The sequence below is a fragment of the Staurois parvus genome, unplaced genomic scaffold (genome assembly GCF_062004578.1).
Source record: "Staurois parvus isolate SC_StPar_1 unplaced genomic scaffold, SC_StPar_1.0 ptg000422l, whole genome shotgun sequence".
NCBI classification, from domain to species: Eukaryota; Metazoa; Chordata; class Amphibia; order Anura; family Ranidae; genus Staurois; species Staurois parvus.
This window is the reverse complement of record NW_028318218.1, coordinates 10174517-10198198: the sequence shown is the minus strand read 5'-3', so window position 1 is coordinate 10198198 and position 23682 is coordinate 10174517. Positions and strand designations below refer to the sequence as shown.

The following is a 23682-nucleotide window of genomic DNA, read 5'->3' as shown; positions in this document are numbered from 1 at the left end:
GTCATTCCCAGTGCTGGTCTGCCTCTGCTATGGTAATGTGGTAAAAGGCCAATCACATCGGCCTTTTATCATGTCATCAGATGTATCCAATGACACAGCAGATCACTGGGCAAATGCAGTTGCCGGTTATCAACTGCACTTTCCTGACACTGTCACAGCGTGAGGAAAGTACTTCCGATAACTGGCAATTGTCAGAAAACAGATCGGCACTGATCATAAGTGCCCTGATGATCAGTGCCCAGCAGTTCCACCCACCTGTGCCCAGCAGTGCCACCCACAAGTGCCAAGCAGTGCCACCCACCTGTGCCCATCAGTGCCACTCAGCAGTGTCCCTCATTGGTGCCACCCATCAGTACCCCGCAGTGCCACCAGTCAGTGCCACCCAGTGCCGCCAGTCAGTGCCGTCAGTCAATGCCAACCATCAGTGCCCATCAGTGCTGCCTATCAGTGCAGCCTCATCAATGCACATCAGTGAAGAAGAAAATTTACCTGTTTGCAAAATTTTAAAATAGAAACAAAGAAAAACTTTTTTTTTGCATTTTTTTGTTTATAGCGCAAAAAATAAAACACCCAGTGGCGATTAAATACCCCCAAAAGAAAGTTCTATTTGTGTGAAAAAAATGACACAAATTTCATATGGGTACAGTGTTGCATGACTGCACAATTGTCATTCAAAGTGCGACAGCACTGAAAGCTGAAAATTGACCTGGGAACGAAGGGGGTATAAGTGCCCAGTAGGCAAGTGGTTAAAATGAAGTAAAAAAAGAAAACAAATGCAGCCACCTCATCTAATGATTGGTAAGCTGTAATATTTTACATTTTTGTTTTGGGGTTAAAGTGGTTATAAAGCCTAAACATTTTTCATCTTATTGCATTGCTTAGACATGATAATTTGATAATTGCCCCCTTACCAACAGCCCCCTTCCCCTCTCCCCTCACTTCCTGGTCTCACTGGCTTTGCTGAAGCAACGGGAGCCATTGGCTCTCATTGTTGTCAATCAAACCAGTGACAAAGGAGCAGGGGACGGGCAGAGATCCTCTGTCTGTATCTACAGACACAGACAGCGGGGCTCAGAAGGTGGGCCCCATTGGGGGAGCGTTTTCCTGTGGGGTTCCACCAAGAAATAGAGAAGCCAGGAGCACCGAAGAGGATGTTCAGGGGCCACTCTGTGCCATTCCATAGCACAGAGCAGGTAAGCACAAACCTGTTTGCATTTACAGTCACTTTAATACCGCTCTAAGTGGTTTATTGCAGAAGCTGCATCGGTTTGGCCTTGGAAAGGTAATCATACAAAAACGAATGTTTCACAGCATTGCGATTCAGAATTTCACCTTAGCCATGCCAGAGCATTTGCATTCCATTTTGTTCTTGTTGACTTTTTACATAAACCTATTGACTTTTCCAACAATGTGCTGTATTTACTTTCTATGCAGTTCTCAATGACAAAGATAAACAGATATATAAAAAGCAAGGAGGAAGACAGAGAAACGTATGTACAATACGAATTACTGGATATATAGATGGATGTGTATACCAATATACAGTATAAACAATATATATATATATATATACTGTGTGTATATATGTATATATAGCATTGGTGCCCAACTTGCATATGTGGCCTTTTAACACTTAGGCCCCATGTACACGGGATTCTTCTGAACGATGGAAACTGACTGCTGGAAAACATAGGTTAAAAAACGTCTGTTTAGCTGCGTTTGCCTACCACGTTTCTGAGCATTTGCGTTTAGCAGCGTTTTTTAAAGATAACCTCAGGAGCCCTTCCAAAATGCCCAGAATGCACTGAAAAACAGTAAAAAATTAACTATTGCAGACATTTTGAGAGAAATACAGAGAGCAGAAGCAGAGAGAGCAGTATTTGTTGAGATTAGCTGTATTTTTTTTTTGTAGTGTTTGAATGTGTTCCAGCTCATTTCTTTTTTCATGCAAAACCCCAAAGTATGGTGTACCAGGTACATTTGAGTACAGGGAAAATGCTTTGAATTCATTGTTCATGATGAAAAAAGGCTCTGGACAGCATCTGGAAATGGAAGAGTAAAAAAAAATGTTTGCGTTTGAAACACTGATAAAATCTACTCCTGAATGCAAGTTTTCTGCGTTCAAAAAATGACTGTAAACTCAGCTGCCTGTAGATGACTGTAAACCAAGATGTGTACATGGACACATAGGAAAACATTAGGCTGAGTTCAGGGGCTTCTGAAAAAAAACGCTGAACGAGCCGGCTCCTAAACGTGAGTTTAGGAGCTGCAGTGTAGATGAGCCCTTAATGTGTGGCCCTCAGGGCTTCTACGGACAGTAGTCTGTGTTTCTTTTACATTGGTGCCCACTTAATCCAGCGAAGGGAAAATATTCTTTTCACAGGCCTGAAGTAGTTAAATGGCTTTGTTTATTTGTGTCACACATCTTCCTTTTTTTTCTGTTCGGTCAATCCTTTTTTTGCTTTTAATGTTTTAATTTCCTCTAATCTTTTATAATGGATCTTGCTGAGAAAAATATCAAATGTGGCTCAATTAATTTCTAAAAGAGCTGCAGGAAGCACAGATGTGGAAGTGCTGATTTGTAAACAGGCAGTAATACCAATGATCTCTAGCAGTCTCATATAATGGGGGTTGATTTACTAAAACTGGAAAGTGCAAAATCTGGTGCAGCTCTGCAGAGAAACCAATCATCTACCAGGTTTTTTTTTGTCAAAGCTTAAAACGGAGTTCCACTCACCCTGTCAAAAAAATAAAATTCAGCAGCTACAAAAACTATAACTGCTGACTTTTAAAAAACATCCACTTACCTGTCCCTCGGTCCTGTGGTGTGTCCCCCGCAGCCTGTTTCACCAGCCGTCCTGTATTCCAGGAGGCCGGCAGCTTCAGTGTGGGCACCTGGCTGTGATAGCTTGCGGCTTCATGAACAGCGCTGCACTTCATGAATGGTCATGTAGTCTTCTGGGACTTGTCACGTGTCCCAAAAGACTACAGAGAGGGACACCTTCCATTTCCAATCACCTAGGCGATCGGACCGGAAGTGGGTACCTGTCAAATTTGCGTACTCGCTCCCCCCCCCCCCCCCCGCTCCCCAAAGGTGCCAATCCTTAAAGGGGAGCGGGGGAGCACTCCTTAAAGCAGAACTTCCCCTTTTGGGTGGAGCTCCGCTTTAACCACTTCTTGCCCTCCTGAGGATTTACCCCCCTTCCTGACCAAGCCATTTTCTGCGTTGCGGCGCTGCGTTACTTTAACTGACAATTGTGCGGTTGTGCAACATTGCACCCAAATGAAATTTATGTCCTTTTTTTCCCACTAATTGAGCTTTCTTTCAGTGGTTTTTGATCACCTGTGCGTTCTTAATTGTTTGCACTATAAGCAACAAAGACTGACATTTTTGAGAAAAAAAAACAATATTTTGGATTTTTTGCTATTAAAAATGTCCAGTAAAAAAATTTTTTAAATCTAATTTTGTCATAAATTTAGGCCAAAATGTATTTTGCGACATGTCTTTGCTAAAAAAAGATCCCAATATGTGTAAATTCATTGGTTTACGAAAGTTATAGCGTTTACAAATGGCAGTATAGATACTGGAATTTTTTTTTTATCTACTAGTAATGGCGGCGATCAGTTACTTTTAGCAGGACTGCAGCGGACATTCTGACACTGGGGGGGAACTCTGAGGAAGAGGCAAGTCCTCAAAATGCTTCAGCCTATTGGATTTCTACACTCCCTATTGCGGACAGTCCCGTAGCACGGTGTTGACCCAGCTGTTTTTTTATGATGTGCCTTTGACTTTACTGTCATTTGTAAGTACAACACCTACTTTTATTTCTTATTAAACATTTTTTATGGTAATGCACTAGGCCCGTGCACCCTCTGTTTGTTCTTTCTTCATTCACTGGGGGGGAACTAACTTGGTGTCACTGACATCCCCAGTGACACCAATACAGTGATCTGTGCTAACAAAAAGCACTGACACTATACTAATGGCACTGGGCAGGAAGGGGTTAATGTGAGGGGCAATCAAAGGGTTAACTATGTGCAGGGAGTGTTTTATTAGGGGGGGGTGCTTCAGTAACCACACTGCTCGGGCCATCTCAAGCAGTGTGCCCAAGCTGACAGGGAGGAAATCTGTAAACAAAAGTCTTCCTCCCCATCGGTGATTTTCGCTAATCACTGGGCTATTACCAACCGGTACCAGGTAATTCACATCCGCGGCCGCTAATGGCGGCATGGGTAGAGCGTGCACATGCCTCGCATGCGCACCCTACCCGGAAATGCAAAGTCACGTATATATATGTGATTTTACGCACAGGTGCCACCCTGTAGCAGTAGTTCTGCTATAGGGCGGTCCTTAAGCGTTTAATTGAACCAGCTGATGTTAGAAGCTGATTGGCTACCATGCACAGCTGCACCAGATTTTGCACTCTCCAGTTTTGGTAAATCAACCTTAGCCTTGGTTCACACTTCTGCGGTTCTTCTATCGCATGTGATTTGCACAGGAACCGCACCGCATTCCAGCGCAAATCACATGCGTATTCTGTGTGGTGCAATTTGAGCCATACATTTTGTATGGCTCAAATCACACTGCATCCGCACCAAAAAGCTGCAGGACCCTTTTGCATATCTCCAGTCTGCAACAACTCCTATAGTATGTTTGCAGTCTCTGAGCATCCTTGCATGTCTGCAGTTCCTGACAGCTTTCTGTAGCATTCACTGAATATTACGTGCAGCCCTTTGGTAATGTCAGGGGCCAAACTATATCTAGAAAGTTGACCCCCCTCATAAATTGAGTCCAAGGAAAGGATGCTGACCAACCAAATGATAAATCCAAAAAATATTTTTTTCTTCTGCAGCAGTGCAAAAAAAGTACATAGGTAGGCACTTGCCTACCGTACCTTTGTCTGCACTGCAGCTATAAAAAATAATCGCCTAAGGTGATTGGAAGCAGAAGTTGTCCTCCCCCCTTCCTCCCCGTAGTCTTCTGGGACACGTGACAGGTCCTAGAAGACTACAGGACTATTCACAAAGTGCAGTGCTACTTGCGCATGCACATTGGGCTCCCGACTGCGAAGCTGCAAGCTGTCACAGCCGGGTGCCCACACTGAAGATGCCAGAAACCAGCCATGATGAGGACACCGCTGGACCGAGGGACAGGTAAGTGTCTGTATTTCAAAAGTCAGCAGCTACAGATTTTGTAGCTGCTGACTTTTATTTTTTTCTGTTCAACTGGAACTCCGCTTTATGGTCTCATTTACGTGGGTTCTCTGCCACATACAGTGTGAATGTGCGGTTTGTTTGTGTGGCTGGATACTCTATGGGGATGAAGCGGCAGCATGGACACAGCCACAGGTCCTGATCTGATAGGTGTGTGAGTTTGGTGAGTGACCCCCTGAATGCACACTATGTTTCTGGGGCCAGGCGTGAGTGACCCCCGAATGCACACTGTCTTTGTCCGGGGCCGGACGAGAGTGACCCATGAATGCATACTGTCTGTGCCCGGGGCTGGGCACAAGTGACCCCTGAATGCACACTGTCTGTGTCCGGGGCTGGACGAGAGTGACCCATGAATGCACACTGTCTGTGTCCGGGGCCGAGTGACCCCCGAATGCACACTGTCTTTGTCCGGGGCCGGACGAGAGTGACCCCCGAATGCACACTGTCTTTGTCCGGGGCCGGACGAGAGTGACCCCCAAATGCACACTGTCTGTGTCCGGGGCTGGGCACGAGTGACCCCTGAATGCACACTGTGTCCGGGGCCGGGCACGAGTGACCCCCGAATGCACACTGTCTGTGTCCGGGGCCGGACGAGAGTGACCCATGAATGCACACTGTCTGTGTCCGGGGCCGGATGAGAGTGACCCATGAATGCACACTGTCTGTGTCAGGGGCCGGATGAGAGTGACCCATGAATGCACACTGTCTGTGTCCGGGACTGGGCACGAGTGACCCCCGAATGCACACTGTCTGTGTCTGGGGCCGGACACGAGTGACCCTGAATGCACACTGTCTGTGTTTGGGGCCGGACACGAATGACCCTGAATGCACACTGTCTGTATCCGGGGCCGGAAGCGAATGACCCCCGAATGCACACTGTCTGTATCCAGGGCTGGGCGTGAGTGACCCCCGAATGCACACTGTCTGTGTCCGGGGCTGCACACGAGTGACCCCCGAATGCACACTGTGTCCGGGGCCGGATGCGAGTGACTCCTGAATGCACACTGTTTGTGTCCGGGGCCGGGCGTGAGTGACCCCCGAATGCACACTGTGTCCGGGGTTGGGCGCGAGTGACTCCTGAATGCACACTGTTTGTGTCCGGGGCCGGGCGTGAGTGACCCCCGAATGCACACTGTGTCCGGGGTTGGGCGCGAGTGACTCCTGAATGCACAGTGTCCGGGGCCAGGCATAAGTGACCCTCAAATGCACACTGTCTGTGTCCGGGGCCGGATGCAAATGACCCCCAAATGTACACTGTGTTCGGGGCCAGGCGTGAGTGACCCCCGAATGCACACTGTCTGTGTCCGGAGCCGGGCACCTGCACCCACACGTCTTTCAAACTAGCACCTGGGACTGTGTTCGTACAACTGTTGCATCCCCATAGTGTAACATAGGCTGCCTGCACACAGCTCCGGCTACATAACCAACTGATTCACACTGTGAAGGCCACAGCACCCATGTGAATGAGCCCCAAGGCCTTTATTACTTTAGTATAGTTGTATCTGTTAGATTTAGCAGGAACTTTGTAAGTTACATTATGTGTCCACAAATAATGATTTTATTGATTTTTTTAGCAAAAATATAGTTTTTGGAGGGAGAGGGGGTCCTGTCAGGTGATTTCTATCAGCAGCCCTGCACAGGTCACTGGTATATTGTAGCACTGCATTTTGCAGACACATAAGAGCCATGCAGTGTGTGTACACCAACAGGGCTATCTTTAGGAGGGGCAAAAGGGACAGCTGCCCTGGGCCAGTCATTGTTGTGGGGCCCAAAGCATGTAAATAATGGCGGCATTCATATAAATATTATGCCCCCCAGTGGTGGTCAGTGTAAATTCCCCCTTACATTGGTGGGCAGTGTAGAAATATATTGGTTGTTGGTGTAAAATCCCCCATTACACTGGATGTCAGTGCAAATTCTTCATTACATTGGTGGTCAGTGCAAATTCTTCATTACATTGGTGGTCAATGCAAATTCTTCATTACATTGGTGGCCATTGTAAATTCCCCTTTACATTGGTGGTAAGTGCAGAATTGCCCTTACACTGGTGGTCAGTGTAAATCCCCCTTACATCCCCCCATCAGCACTATCACTCATTCGATCCCAACCAGTACTGCCACTTATCCCATCCTCCCCACCACTGTCACTGATCCTATTCCCCCAGCACTGCCACTGATCCCATCAACCCTCCCGCCCAGCACTGCACATGATCCTAGGAGTCCTAGGAGTTTTCTGTCTGTTGGTGGGTCCCCTAACCTTCTCAGTCCATGGTGTGCAGGCAGTGAGGAGATGTGCTGCAACCTTCAGCAACCAATCAGTGAGATGTAATTAAGTGCTTTAACCTCTAGCAACCAATCAGTAAATAGTAAGGATGTGCAGTAACCTCTAGCAACCAATGGGTGAGCGGTAATTATATGCAGTAACCTCTAACAACCAATCAATGAGCAGTAATTCTGTGCAGTAACCTCTAACAACCAATGAAGAGTAATAATGTGCAGTAACCTCTAACCAGAGGCGAAGCTGGGGGGCAGGGGGGTACATATGTACCCGGGCGCCAAGGTACAGGGGTGCCAAAATGAGGTCACAAGATCCGGCATGTGCCGGAGGGGGACGAGGGGAGAGCCGAGCCAGGTGAGTAGTGCCATGGATGAAAGGGGGCGAGGGCAATGTGATCGGGACAGGGGGGTATCGATTGGGACCATATGAAGCGGGGGCGGGGTGTCATGAGGTGGCCGTTCATCCCCGGGCGCAAAATATCCTAGCTACGCCTCTGCCTCTAACAACCAATGAGTGGTAATAATGTGCAGTAACCTCTAACAACCAATCAATGAGAGGTAATAATGTGCAATAACCTCTAACAACCAATGAGTGGTAATAATGTGCAATAACCTCTAACAACCAATGAGTGGTAATAATGTGCAGTAACCTCTAGCAACCAATTAGCATTAATGATGTGCAATAACTTCTAGCAACCAATCAGTGAGCAGTAATGATGTGCTGTAATCTCTAGAAACCAATCAGCAAGCAGAAATCATGTGCTGTATCTTTTAGCAACTAATCAGTGAGCCATGATGTGTACTGTACCATCTAGGAACCAGTGCGTGAGCTGTAATGATACGCTGTAAACTCCAGCAAATTGCAATCGCTGCCTGATCTGCTGCAGTAAAGCGATTTCGAGTTTAGCTGTGTATTGTATGTCTCAGAGCAGGTGGAGAGCAAACTTCAATGGGGGGACCAAAGAAAATATTTGCCCAGGGTCCAATCAATCTTTTGTGGGCCATAGACTTGCGATAAAGTGGCTGATTTTTCAGCCGATATTCGGATCGTTAGTGGGGAAATTGGTCGGCCGTTTTTCGTGATTTTGAGACTTTTAAAAAATCGTCCCTGCTGGAAAATCGGCGGCTGATTTTGTCGTTCGGCCGAATTTCACGCCAATTATGGACGAATCGGCCGACCTTTTTGCTGATTTAAAAAAAAATAGAATATGAAGAAAAAGAAGAAATAGAATATCAAGAAGAAAGAAAGTGAAGAAGAAAAAGAAATATAATATCAAGAAGAAAAAGAAGAAATAGAATATCAAGACGAAGAAGAAATAGAATATGAATAAAAAGAAGAAATAGAATATGAAGAAGAAAACATAGAAAATCAGTCCAATATTATATTTTACCTTTAAAAGTATAGCAACATTGTATCTATTTGTATCCAAATAGAAACATCTGTATCCAAAATGGATACAAATAGATACAATGTTGCAACTTTTTCTTCTTCTGCATATTCTATTTCTTCTTCTGCATATTCTATTTCTTCATATTCTATTTCTTCTTCTTCTGCATATTCTATTTCTTCTTTTTATTCATATTCTATTTCTTCTTTTTATTCATATTCTATATCTCTTCTTTTTATTCATATTCTATTTCTTCTTCCTCTTCATATTCTATTTTTTTTTCTCTTCTGCATATATTCTATACAATTGCCGGCCGTAGACGGGACGGAAATCAGCCGACCTTTTTTACCAATAGTGGTAATATTGGCTGATTGAACGACCGATTTTTCTTTTTTTTAAAAAAAAAAAACGGCAGTTTTTCTCCCCGTCTATGGCCTGCTTTAAAGACAGCCGTGTAGACCGAGCACCGAGCACGCAGCCCCCATTCACACGTCTCACATATTCCATGCATAACGTCATTCACAGCACAGCGATACTACAAGGCGTGTAAATCTCTGGTATCACCCCGCCTACTGCCACTATCGCTCCGCCCTCGATCCCTCTTCTCCCTCTAATCCCCCTATCGCCCACCTTCGCCCCGCCCCTGTAGGCTGGCCGAGCCGTGCGGCTGCCTTGGTGACCGGCTTTTCCGGTGGGCGGAGTCTAATTCAAACTTGAGCGCCTTGTGAGGGGACGTTGTGAACGGGGAGTGAACCGGCGAGCTCCGGGAACACCGGATGACCGTTGATGTGATAAGCGGCGGGCGGAGGACACAACGGGTAAGAAGCTGGCTTGCTGGAGATGGCCGGGGAGATAGAGCTCGAGGCTGCGAGTGCCTGAGGCCGGCTGCAGATACTGGGAGTGTGCCCTGTGCCGCCGTATTATACGGAGCTGAGGGACGTCCCGGCATGCAGTGCGCTGGGGAGGAGTGCTGGGACTTGTAGTTCTGCACGGAGAGCACACATGTGACATGCAGCCTGACCCCCCCACCACACACACACACACACACACAACTATATATGGTGTGCAATGCATCTCCATTGATAGTACTGCAGCTTACCAGTCCTGAGATGTGATGGCTGCATTTTGTTTCCTCTGTAAATGACCCTGGAGACCCTTCCAATAACTCACTTCCTGTCCTAGGGTGACAACTGTACTGAGCAGCGTTGTCACTGGAGGGTCCTCTCCATAACAGGGGAGGAGTTCTGTAGTCCATCAGATATCAGGGACCAAAGCTAACTGATTACAGTCCAGAGAGTACAGAAAGTCCTCATGTCAGATCACAGGACTTCTGGCTGCGTCAAGGCCCCATTCACACTCTCAAATTGGAATTGTTTCTGCCTGCAATATCGAAATCACACGGCAATTGCTGCAAAGTGCGCATTTGGGTGCCGTCCACCCTAAACGTGACACAACTGTCACCCGACTGAATCGCACGGCAGTTGCTGCAAAGTGCGCATTTGGATACCATCTACCCTAAACATGATGCAGCTGTCACCCGACTGAATCGCATAGCAAGATATGAAATAGGAGCAGGAGCTTCTTTTGGGCAAAAAACACACGTAGGGCAGCTTATTGATGTGAATGGGCTATGAGCTACGGTTGTGCCGATATTAAGTACTCGTGCAAATTCTCCGAAACCTAAAACTGATGCCTTTGCTTTGCGATTTGTGCCCATATTAAATGAATGTTCAAATCACACTGCAAAGAATAGCATGCAATTTGATCAGGAATGCGGTGCGATTCTTGTCTAAATCGCAGTCGGTTTCATGCACAGCTCCTGAAGTTACTGACAAGCCTAGGTTCACACAGGAGCCGTGCAGGAAACCATGCATTTTGGATGGGAATCTCACCACATTCCTTTTTTAAATTGCATGCTATTCTTTGCAGTGCGATTTGCGCCCATTCATTTTGTATGGGCACAAATCACAACGAGAAGGCATCGGTTTAGATTTTGGAGCATTTGCTCGAGGAAGGGTACTTAAGGCAGTCCATTCACATGGGCTAAAGTCGCACTGCAAAGGTATCGGTAGTTGGTATTGGCGAACATTTGCATGTCAATATTTGTCCTCACCGGTAAAAAAAAACAGGTATTGGTGCATCCCTACTATGTGCAACTCATGGAATCACGTAAAAAATCGTGAGCTGTAACTTGAGTTCCCTCTCTGAATGGGGTCAAATGGATAATCCCCCTTTGTTTTACTTGTTCAACCGATATAGGCCCCGTACACACAGGGCGTTTGCCCAGCGCTCCTAGACACCTTTCTTACTGGAAGCAGCGTTGTGGCTCATGAAAACGCATTTAGGCACACCGAGTGCTTGGACATTCATTCATTTCATTGGCCAGAATAATAATGTATTCTCTGGCCAATGAAGTAAATGAATGCTGAAGTGCTTGACATGCCTAGATTAACCACCCGAAGATTTACTCCCCTTCCTGACCAGGCCGTTTTTTACATTACGGTGCTGTTACTTTAGCTGACAATTGTGCTTATACAACGCTGCACCCGAATGAATTTGCATCCTTTTTTTTTCCCCCACGACTTGAGCTTTCGGTGGTATTTGGGACTTATAGCGGGACTGCGGCAAGCATTGTGACACTGGGGAAAACAGACTTGGTTTCACTGACATCTCCAGTGACACCAATACAGTGATCAGTGCTTAAAAAAAAAAAAAGCACTGACACTGTACTAATGGCATTGGGCAGGAAGGGGTTAACATGAAGGGCGATCAAAGGGTTAACTGTGTGTTGTTTTACTAAGTGCTGTGTCCATGTGCTTCACTGTAAGCACACTGCTTTGGATGGCCATCCAAAGCCGTGTGCACATGCTGTAAACAAAACAGTTCTCCTCCCCATTGGAGATGTTCGGCAATCACAGGGCACTGGTGAGTAACCACAGACTGGGACCTGGTGATTGACAGCTGCAAGTAGGGTGTGCACGCTCCTGTTTCCTTCCAGTCCTCAAAGGAGGAGGACCACCGATGGTGTACAGCGCCACTGCCAGAAAGGACTGGTCAAGTTAGCGTCCTAACCGCTGGGCGGGCGACCACGATTTCCTGGAGGCAAAGCAGCTGCAGTCCAGGCTGGTTCTGGTCGTGATGATGTCATTGGTGGGCGCTGGTTCCGGTCACCACGGCACGACAGGCAACAGTGCTCGGGTGGCTGATGCAGTGTGAAGAGACCCAGCAGAGGTTGTGGCTTCCACACCATAAGGAACAGAATGCAGGGTGTTGGACCCCATTCCCCCCCCCCCCCTCCCCCTGGTTCATCGGGCATTGGCTCCCCTCAGGTAGGGGACTTGCTGGCTCCCTCTTGCTGATTCCTGGGGTAGTCTTTCTCTCAGGAGATGGTGGGGCACACTTCTGTTTTCTCCCCCAGCACAGTGGTGTTTGGAATGGGGATCCTGGGCTGATTTATCTTCTGTATTGTTTCTGCTTGTTGTAGGTTAAAGTCCAGGGCAAGACACAGAATCAGGCCCCAAAAAGAAAGTGTGCACTTTGTGCGGCAAAATTGGGTTCAACTTGAAAAAAGCCCTTTATGCTGTAATTGTGTGGCTAGTTTAATTAAGGACGAGTCATTTACAACCTGTCATAGGGTTCTCACCTCCACGAAGGATGACATGACGACTACATTTCAGTCATTTAGATCCTTGCTGGATAGAATGCAGACGCTGCTGGGGCCTTGGACCCAGTCTGTGGGTACTGCGGTATCGGAGGCATTGAGCTGAATGCAGGAAGACCCAGAAGAGGATCCCTTGCTTCTTCACAAGCTGGGTCTGGCTCAGCGGAGGATGATGGAGAAGGTTGCTCCTCCAGGGGTTCCAGGTACAACTTGGCCCTTGATGATGTAGATGACCTCCTTAAGGCAATCTATGAAACCTTGGAGATTGAGGAGGAGGACTTATGTTTGTCTAAGCGTGACTTCATGTATCAAGGTCTTTATTCTTAAAAGACTAGGGTCTTTCCAGTCCATAGTTCCCTGGTTGATACCATTAAGCTAGAGTGGGAGAACCCTGAAAGGAAGCGCTTTTTCTCTGGTAGTATTAAAAGGAAATTTCCGTTTGAGGAAGAAGAATCCCATCCATGGAACAAGGTTCCAAAGTTGGTTGGACCTGGTATTTGAAGATATGGAAGCTCTAAAATATTCTATGGATAAGAGAGGAGACATTTTGCTATGGAGGGCCTGGATTCTACCACCATCAGCTTTAAGCTGGCTTTATCGCCCATCTGTGTCGCCAGAAATTTGGAATGCTGGCTTACCCAGTTACAGATGCATCTCTTGGCAGCGACTTCCAGGCAGCAAATACTAAAATCTTTTCCTTTGCTGTTTAGAGTGGTAGGTTTCCTCGCTGATGCCTCGACCAAGTCAGTTAAACTAGCCACAAGAATGTCTGCCCTGGTGAATTCAGCTAGAAGGGCATTATGGTTGAAGAGCTGGGCAGGGGACTTGGCGTCCAAGCTACGCCTTTGTGCCTTACCCTATTCAGGTGATAACCTTTTTGGTCAATGTCTCCAGGAGGCCTTGGAGCGTAGAGTTGATAAAAAGAGGGCGTTTCCAGAGAGTAAAAAGAGATCTTACTCCAGGAGAGTTTTGTGTCAGAAAACACAGGGCCAGCAAAGTAAGCATGTTCAGCCCAAGAAACATTGGACAGGGCACAAGAACAAGGGTAAGGCGGGGGATCTTATTCAATCCTCCTGAGGGCCCCACCAAGTCTCAATGACTTGAGCGTCCCAGTGGGAGGAAGACTGGGGACATTTCTCCCTCAGTGGGTTTCAATCTCCTCAAACCTGTACATTCTGGATTTGGTAGAAAAAGGGGTACAGGTTGTTCAACTCCAGTTCCCCCGCCAGGTATCTGGTAACTAACCTTCCCAGGAATCAGGACAAGGCACTATGTGGCCTTATTAGAGACCAGGTGGATCAACAGGTCCTTATTTGGGTTACCTGGAACAAGCAGGGGATGGTATTTTATTCCCATGTTTTCATAGTGGAAAAGTCCTCAGGCAAGTTTCGCCTTCATCTTAAACCTGCGCCCTGTCAATCAGTCTTTAAGATACAAACGCTTTAGGATGGAATCTATCCTCTGTGTAAATAAAAAAAAAAAAAAAAAAACATCCTTTGCTCAGATTGTTTCATGGCTATGCTGGATCTGAGGGATGCCTATCTTCACATCCCCATACAGCGTGTGTCAGAAATACCTAAGGATTGGTACAGAGATCCACCACTGACAGTGTTGGGCTCTTCCTTTTTGATCTGGCCTCAGCACCAAGAAGTTTTACGAAAGTGCTTGCGGAGGCCTTGGCCCCTCTAAGAATGAGATCTATTACGATCATTCCCTATGTGGATGGTCTCCCCTTTGTGGCCATGTCTCACCAACAGTTGAGAGAGTATCTGTGGGTTGCCTAGGACTTCCTTCAGAGTCTGGGGTGGCTCATAAACAGAGACAAGTCATGTTTCACTCCCTCCCAGAAAGTTGCCTATCTGGGGTACAAGATTTCTTCATTAGAAATATCTTCCTTCCACAGAAAAAAAATGGATATCCTGAGGGCAGTAGGTCTCATGACATTGCGTTTCCCAACTGGTCCCTGGCTGAGATTCTACCAGCGCCCACTGCAGTTTTTTCTTCTGAGTGTTTGAAATGGGGGCAGGTCTACACTGGATTACCAGTCCAGCTCTCTTCCAGGATCAAGAGATCCCTTTGGTGACGAGTACAGTACAATCTAGCCAGGGTTCTGGAATGGACCACAACATATCCGGTTATCACGACCGATGCCAGGAGCTTTGGATGGGGAGCCATCTAGGTGATAGAGTGGCTATGGGGTCGTGGTCCTCGGGTGGGGGGGGGGGGGGGAAGCTCAGAAGCCCTCGAATCAGGGGGAGCTTCTAGCAGTCCAGCAAGCACTGGATGCCTTTCAAACAGCTCTAATAGACTGTCATCTACAGATCAGTTCAGACACTATGACTATAGTGGCATATATCAACAAACGGGGGTACAAGAAGCCCTCCTCTCCAAGCAATTGCGGACAGCACACTGTCTTGGGCCAAGCAAAACTTGTGTTTGATATCTGCCATCCTTCTGAAAAGAGCGCAGAATTCCTAGGTCTGCACCCAGTCCTAGTGGACTTCCTAGGTCGGCATCCAGTCAAGCACGACGAATGGTCTCTCAACCAGGAAGTGTTTGCGACCATCATGATGAAATGGGGCATGCCGGAGGCGGATCTCTTTGCTTCCCAAGAAAACAGGAAGGTCAGCTGGTTCTTTTCCCTAATTCTGCGGGATCAGGCCTTGGGTATAGATGCAAGTAAGAGGCACAAAAAAGATCATCCTTTCTATGTTGCGGGGGTAGGATTGCTATGAAATATAGTGGTATTTTGCTGTCAAGGTGAGCTTTAAAGTGGATGTAAAGCTTTGGGTTTTTTCTCATTAAAATAGCAAACCTGTCATACTTGCCTGCTCTGTGCAAAGGTTTTACACAGAACAGCCCTGATCCTCCTTTTCGTGGGTCTCCTGTCAATGTGTGCTCCTAGCATCTACCCCTTGCCGAATGTGTACTTGCTTTCGAGCCGGCCCTGTATGTCCATAGACATAGAGCACTGCTTGGCCCTGCCCCTTGTTTCCTCCACACTGGCTGTGATTGATAGCAGCAAGAGCCAATGGCTCCACTGCAGTGTCTCAGCTAATGAGAGGGAGAACCCAGCTCTCATGCACAGCGCTGGATCGCAATCAGGCTCAGGTAAATATGAGGGGGGAGCTGAGCACTGAAGGCTTTTAATCTGTATGAATAGAATGCATGAATCACTTTAAAGCTGAAATTTCACAATCACCCATGCAATGAGACTAACCCCTCCCCCTCCTCCCAACAGTGCAAGGGTGGAATGCTTGTTTTTGGATACCACAAAAAAAAAAAATCCGTTTTACTTCCCTAATTCCTTGCTGCCTCAGCATCTGGTGCTCTCTTCTCACCTCTGAAGTTCTGGGTTGTGGGCCCTCAGTGTCCTCACTCTCAATGTAGGATGGCTGGTCCTGCTTTGTCTGTGATGACCTCAGTGCAGATGATAGAGTACCAAGGAGAAGCAGCTTCAGGGGGACAGACTAAAGCAGGGGTGGGCAAACGTTTTGACTTGAGGGCCGCAATGGGTTCATATATTGGACCCGGGGGCCGGACCAAGAGTAGATGAATGATGTGTATGTGTCATCCATAGTAAGTATAGTAATATTCCCCCATAATAAGCATAGTAATTCATCCCCCATATAGTAATTCATCCCCCATATAGTAATTCATCCCCCATATAGTAATTCATCCCCCACAGTACTATTCCCCCCCAAGTAGTAAGCCAAGTCCCCCCTGTGTCAATTCACTTACCTTTGCTTCGCGCGTTCCTCTCGCCGTGTTCCCGCGCCGTTCCGGTCTTCAGGGCGGACTGTGAGAGGAGCCTAGCTCCTCTCACGTTCGTCACGCTGCCCCACCTACACACATCCTGACAGCCAATGTATCACGCTCCGCAGGCCGGATTAAAAGGTCCGCCGGGCCGTAGTTTGCCCATTGCTGGACTAAAGGCATTGGCTTAAAATAATTACCAGCCTAATGTCATTCAAGGCTGATGTGGGTGAATTTGTGGTATTATAATTATCTCATGCTTCTTGTTTCCTACATCTGTGAAGCATATTTGTTTACATGGTATCTGTCTGGTAATGTCAAGAACAATTTACGTTATTATGTGACAGAACCCTGGGGCCCCTTCACACATGTGCATGCATTGCTTGATGGTACTTGTGTCCATTCATGTCCTTTGAGTCCCTAGGGTGTACCTGTGCTTTGCTCATGCAAGTCAAAGCTGCAGGTTCACTTTTAATATGGTCATCCCAGCAGCACAAACTTGTCTTCCTTTCTATTACCTGCTGCTCTATTCAGAAGGAAAGGAAAATCCTGTGTGAGCTGCAAACTTCAACAGGACTATGGACCCTCCTTGTGACACTGCTGATTAGCTCAGTGCTGTCACATGATACTGTACTGTATACCTAGAAGTACTAGGGACATCCTATAGCTCCTGCTATTGAGCCGAGTGGCTGAGAAGTAAAGGAGAGGTAATCATATGCTGGGCAAAGCACAAGTTTGTTGTAATGTGTGTCCATGCACCAACAAATGTGCCTGGCCCATGTGTTCTGATGTTTGCATTGTGAGGTTTTTTTATTTTTTTAAATATGGATATACCGTGGGGGGCCCAATATAGATAAATGAACACACATGCTAAATGATGTGCTTAATTTTATTTTTTCATTATGATTAACCTGATCTATTATTTTTGCTCTTCTGTAGGAAGATGGCGACCACAGTGCTGAACGTTCGCAATCTCTTTGAGCAGTTAATGCGTCAGGTGGAAGGTCTCAATGAGGGTATTGAACCACGTGAGTATGATGAGTTTGATTTGTGCGTATGATTATGTTGCGAATATGGGCTTTTTCTCTCCCCTGAAAGCCCATACCTCCATACAGACCTGGGGCTGGAGAAAGAGTCTGCAGGAGCTTGTGCGTTGCACTCGTAGTGCACTGATTGTGGTTGCAGTGCTTTACAGGCTATAATGCAAACAATTATAAGTGCACACTTTTATCTTTTAATATTGTGGGTGTATTTTTTTCAAAAAGTGGACTATGCCATAAAGTTCAATCTTTTATGAAAAGATATGAACAGAAAAAAAGAATGCAGCACTGCACTGTTTGGCTCCGCAATAGAATATTTTATTTCCTCAAAATTATTTTGGTCCCAACAAATGGTTAGGTCTATTCTTTCCTTTTTATTTTGTGGATTTGCCACCTGTATTTGGAGAGGCCTTGTCAGGTATTATAACCTCAGGTTCTCTGTGATACTAATTACCCCACTGGCACCAGCGATGGGGCACTGTTCCTCCCACTGACCACCAAGCCTAGGGTACAGTTTATTCCCACTGATTCCAGGGCATTTTCTACTCCAACTGGCCACAATCCGGCCCCCCTAAAGTTTTGAAGGGCAGTAAACTGGCCCTTTGTTTCAAACGTTTGGAGACTCCTGCCCTAGAGTATAAAATAGCAGTAGATCCTATTTTTTTTTTTTGTCACACAATACAGGGGCGTGCAATTTATATTGCCCAAGGCCCCGGGACATGTAGTTCCGGGCGCCGGGCAGGTGGACTTCTTTTTTTGTTTAGCCCTGCAGCAGGCAAACAGGTTTCCTGTTGCTGTCTCAGCCAATGAGGAGGAAGAGTCCCCACACAGTAGAAGCTGTCGAACATCTCTGGATTGGCGGGGGCTCAGGTAAGGATTGAGGGGGGCTGCTGCGCACAGAAGGTTTTTTACCTTCATGCATATAATGCATGAAGGTAAAAGACTTTGAGCCTTTAGAACCACTTTAACCTCCTTAGTGGTATTCCCGAGTGTAGCTCGGGGTAAAGTTTCTGTACCAAAAGCGGTAACCCCGAGCTACACTCGGGCTTACCATGCGGCGTTGCTCAGGGAGTCCCTGCGGCACTTACCTTGTCCTTCGCTCCCACGATATGTCCCCTGCAGCGTCCCCGGCCATCTCCTCCGGCCGATGACGGCATCCAGCTTCCATGTGCCGGTCCCTGTGACGTCCGGACGTATGGGCGCCGGAACCGGCGGCAAATTAGTCATTTTTAAAAAAATTACATTTTTAAAAAATTTCAATTACATACAGTTGTGACCAAAATTATTCAACCCCCACTGAAATTGAGTGTTTTGGCCAGTTTGACATTGCTTTTGATCATTCAGTCATCTTGCTTACATTTACATTAAAGAGGCACTTGTAGGTCAGACAAATATAACATAACAGTTATAATGAAATAACCACAAATGTCTTTTCTGTGCTCACAGCATTATCAGTTTTATTCAACCCCCAAGTGACATTCAATCTTAGTACTTAGTACAGCATCCTTTTACAGTTATAACAGCTTTTAAACGTGAAGCATAGCTTGACACAAGTGTCTTGCAGCGATCTACGGGTATCTTCGCCCATTCTTCATGGGCAAAGGCCTCCAGTTCAGTCACATTCTTAGGCTTGCGCACTGCAACTGCTTTCTTTAAGTCCCACCAGAGGTTCTCAATCGGATTTAAGTCTGGTGACTGCGATGGCCACTCCAAAATGTTCCAGCCTTTCCTCTGCAACCATGCTCTAGTGGACTTGGAGGTATGCTTGGGATCATTGTCCTGTTGAAAGGTCCAACGTCTCCCAAGCCTCAGGTGTGTGACGGACTGCATCACGTTTCCATCCAATATCTCCTGGTACTGAAGAGAATTCATGGTACCTTGCACACGCTGAAGCTTCCCTGTACCTGCAGAAGCAAAACAGCCCCAAAGCATGATTGACCCTCCACCATGCTTCACAGTAGGCAAGGTGTTCTTTTCATCATAGGCCTTGTTCTTCCTCCTCCAAACATAGCGTTGATCCATGGGCCCAAACAGTTCTAATTTTGTTTCATCAGTCCACAGAACACTATCCCACAACTTTTGTGGTTTGTCCACATGGCTTTTGGCATACTGCAGTCGACTCTTCTTATTCTTTGGAGACAGCAAGGGGGTACGCCTGGGAGTTCTGGCACGGAGGCCTTCATTACGCAGTGTGCGTCTTATTGTCTGGGCTGAAACTTCTGTACCCACATCTGACAAATCTTTTCTCAGTTCCTCAGCAGTCACACGGGGACTTCTCTCCACTCTACGCTTCAGGTAGCGCACAGCAGTCGAAGTCAGCATCTTCTTTCTGCCACGACCAGGTAGCGTTTCAACAGTGCCCTTTGCCTTGAATTTGCGAATGATGCTTCCTAAGGTGTCTCTTGGTATGTTTAACATCTTTGCAATCTTCTTATAGCCATTGCCCTTCCTGTGAAGAGAAATCACCTCTTCTCTTGTCTTCCTGGACCATTCTCTTGCCTTCACCATGTTTGTAACCACACCAGTAAATGTCTAGAAGGAGCTGAGTATCACAGTCATTTTAAAGCTGCCTAATTGGTGCTTATTATGCTTGATTGCTGCTCGGTGACATCCACAGGTGTTTTCAATACCTGATGGAAAGCACCTGTATGAACCTCTGTTCTTCAGAGTGGTAGTCTTTAAGGGGTTGAATAATTGTGGCAATGAAGAAACCACATAAGAACCATTTACTACTGTATTACATAAACAATTGATGTCATTTTAGTTGCATTTGGGTAGTTACAACGTCCTTGTAGGATTTGATTCTGAATACAATTCCAAATGTACACTATAGTCCCTAAACCCCTTTACAGCATTGGGGGTTGAATAATTTTGGTCACAACTGTAGTAAAACATTGCTGTTTCAATGCATTTCACATACATTTTGTCTCTACTGCTTTGTCCTGTGCCCTGCCTGCATTTTGACTGTTCTTTCTGCCTGGAAACTTAGAAAAGTCCATGGCGTCCAAAAAGCGTCCCTTTTCGTCAAAAGCGGTTTTAGACCAGCTAGAGAACAGCGATAGTAAATCAGAACCACTTGCAGAATTGAGTGATAATGATTCGTGGGGAAATTCGTCAGACACTGAAAACGATTTTGCAACTTTGCTCAGCGATGTGCGAATTTGCCTCTGTATTTCAAATTTCAGTGTTTTTGGTTTGATTATATTATTGAATTAAATTTATTATATTATTTTTTATGATTATTTATTAAATTATAATTTATGATTTCGTGTTTCAAATATTATCCTACTTGGGATGTTTAATTCTCTTGTTCGTACAGATTTCAGTGAGTTATTCCTAAAAATTACAGCCTACAATAAAAAACTACATATTTCATGCAAAAAAATGGTACCGCTTTCAGCACAAAAAAATCGGAAATAATCAGACCGCCGAGGAGGTTAAGAGAGCATGACACTCCCTTTTCCTGACAAGCACCCAATTTGTGCTCATCACGCTGCAAGGTCTCTCCCCTCCCTTCTAGTCCACAGGTGCGGTGCTGGAGACCGGGAGGTAGGTGAGGAGGAGATGAACAGCGCAATGGTAAAAACATTAAAGTTTTAATCGCCATAAAGCCCCGTTTATTTTTAAAAACCCCAGACATTTCTAAAAACATCTCAGGTTTGGTTTGATTTTTTTTTTTTTTTTAAATCAGGAGAAGTAGATTGTTATGAGGGACAAGTAGATTGGGACCCTGATTTTGTCCCTGGACAAGTAGATTTTAAAAAAATTTCCACACCGCTGTGATATTACCACAAAGGTCTAGGAAATGCAAACTTTCAGTAAAAAATACACTTAAGTTAATTTTAGGGCACCAAAAAAGCATCAGATGACCAAATATTTGTTAAAATATAAATGATGAGGTTGCACCGAGTAAATATTCAACATTTGCATGCGCTGGTGAAATGCGACACATATTGGTACCCTATATCTTCTATAGTTGACTCTTTTAAAGCCTCTTATAGGTCATCAGTTTAGCGTTACGGAGGAAGTATGGTGCTAGAATTCTCATTCTGGTGTGCGCGGCGATATGTAACGTGTATCGCCGTTTTCATGCATAGGCACCCCAGTGTGTGGTTTTAAGTTTGTTTGGGGGACTTCAAACTTTTTTTGGGTCGTGCTTGGGGTTTTACAATTAAAAGAAGAAAAAATTTTTTTTTCTTAACTTTTTTTTTTTTTTTTTCATCACATAGGGGAACAAAAAGTCCCCTATGTCATGATTTTTGCTGACCGGTTCTCTTTATTGGGACATGCAGGTCTAGAAGACCCTGGATATCTCCCCTGTATTCCACTGGATGTAATGCAGTGCACATTGTACTACATTACATTCTTTCCCGGCCTCAATGGCCGGGAAATCTGTCAACTGGGACCCGGAAGTAGCATCCCAATGTCTCTTCCGGGTCAGGAAAAGAAGGGGAGCAGATGTGACCTCTCCTCTCTCCCCTATACCCATTGCCACCTGCTGAATTGGTCCTGAGCTCGCAGATGGGCAAGCAGAACCCGGGAGATATAGCAGGCATGGGGGCAGACGCTGGTACTGTTGTGGGCTGTGTGGAAGCAATTGGGTGGAAGTGCAGCTGCCTGATTGCTTCCAGATGACAGGTGAGCCCTGCTACTTGCCCTCAGCATGGGCTAAAGGTTAAAAAAAAAACAAAAAAAAAAAACCTACCTGCTCGGCGCCCAGAACTACATGTCCCAGGCATCGGGTGATACAAATTGGACTTCCCTGTATATGCAATGAATTGGGCTTTCAGTACTCCTGGAGTAAAACCTAGGGATAAGTATAATGGCTTATGTCTGGCCCTAGATAGCTGTGTGCTTGTTCTGGATGTGTGATACAAAAGTGTAGAGGCCAGAGGCAAACAGCCAGCCACCATATTCAAGTCTCTCAAGGTCTGCAATGAAAGCCCCATTGTGACAGGTGTACTTTAACCACTCCATGACCAGGGCAATTTTATTCTTTCACACAAACGTGTATTTTTTTTATTTTTTTTTATATTTGTTTTGGGTATTGAAAATTACTTCAAACCCCTAAAGCATTTTATATGTCATGCCTTACATTATTTATGTTGCATGATATTGTGCAAATGTTTATCAATTGCAATTTTCAGTAAAATATATACCAAAAAATTTAGTTCACACCTACACAAAATAATGGCCACTTTTTTGGTAAAATTATAAAAGCTGGGGTTGTGTCGAAGAAACATGTCAAGCATTAAAATTGTGCGTGCCTGTGAAATGGTGAAAAACTACAATGCCCACAATGGTCCAGGAGAATGCTTTAATAGCCTTTACAGCTACCAGGTTTATAGCTAAAGGCTGATGTGGATTTTGTATAGGCTGATACTTATGGACTCTTGCTAGGCTTTTGCCCTCACATTTGAGAGGACTATTATGGCTATTTGTTTAAAGAAGAACTCCGGACAAAATGTTTGTTTTCTCATGCAGTGAGACTGTGCCAGCGCTGCATGAACTGCTCGTTTTGTCCAGGGGTGCAAGAAAGTTTTACTTGCCCGATCCTCAAGATAACAGCACTTCCCCCTCATCCAGCGGTGGACTGTTCCTGTCGTATTCATGTCCAGATCTGGTCTATAGGTGTGTTGATATCAGGAACAGTCCATGCACAAGACCGCTAGTTGGCAAGGGAGCAGGAGCAGTGGGGACTTTACTTGCGCTCAGAGGATCAGGTAAGTATATCTCAGCAATCCTCACACCTAGACAAAAATGAGTGGTTAACCCATGCAGTGTGGGCACAGCCCCACTAGAAAATAAAAATTTTGGCAAGAGTTTTTCAAGAAACTATCACTGCCATTTTGATTTTTCTGCCTTTTTGCTAAAAACCTCCATCTTCTGACTGGCACATCTTTTTCATGCCCCTTCATGTCTTGAACGGCTTTTTCATAATCTGCCAAACAGTTGAGATAACCTTTTCTGGTCATACGTTGGTCCATATCTACTGGTCAGTCAGAACATTTGCCGTATCTGGATTTCAGTCAGGGCAACAGAGGTGTGAACTCGTAGAGAATACTGTGCTAATGCTCTGCTGTTTATAGAATTTAATTGGCTCTGTAATGTTCTAAATCAGTGGTCTCCAAGCTGTGGCCTTGCTTGCCTTTGTCTGGGTCTTGGGCACTATTGCTCCTACGGACACCAACAATGGGAGCATAATTCGTGCCGATGACACTGATGGGGCACTGGTCCTCCCACTGACACCAACGATGGGACAATATTCCTCCCATTGAGACACGTACGATGGGGTTCTATTCCTCCCACTGACCAATGATGGAGCGTTATTCCTCCCACAAAAGATG

At 45.7% G+C, this 23682-nt stretch overlaps 1 protein-coding gene across 1 annotated transcript in view; it reads left to right on the top strand.

The window, feature by feature from the left end:
* The first annotated feature begins 9573 nt into the window (after positions 1-9573).
* The window catches only part of RACGAP1 (Rac GTPase activating protein 1), a 39973-nt gene continuing 25864 nt past the window's right edge, over positions 9574-23682 (top strand). Inside the window, exons 1-2 of the mRNA XM_089687316.1 lie at positions 9574-9696; positions 17235-17323. Of these exons, the coding sequence (XP_089543442.1) occupies positions 17239-17323 (85 nt within the window). The 5' untranslated portion in view covers positions 9574-9696; positions 17235-17238. The remainder of the gene's footprint in view (positions 9697-17234; positions 17324-23682) is intronic.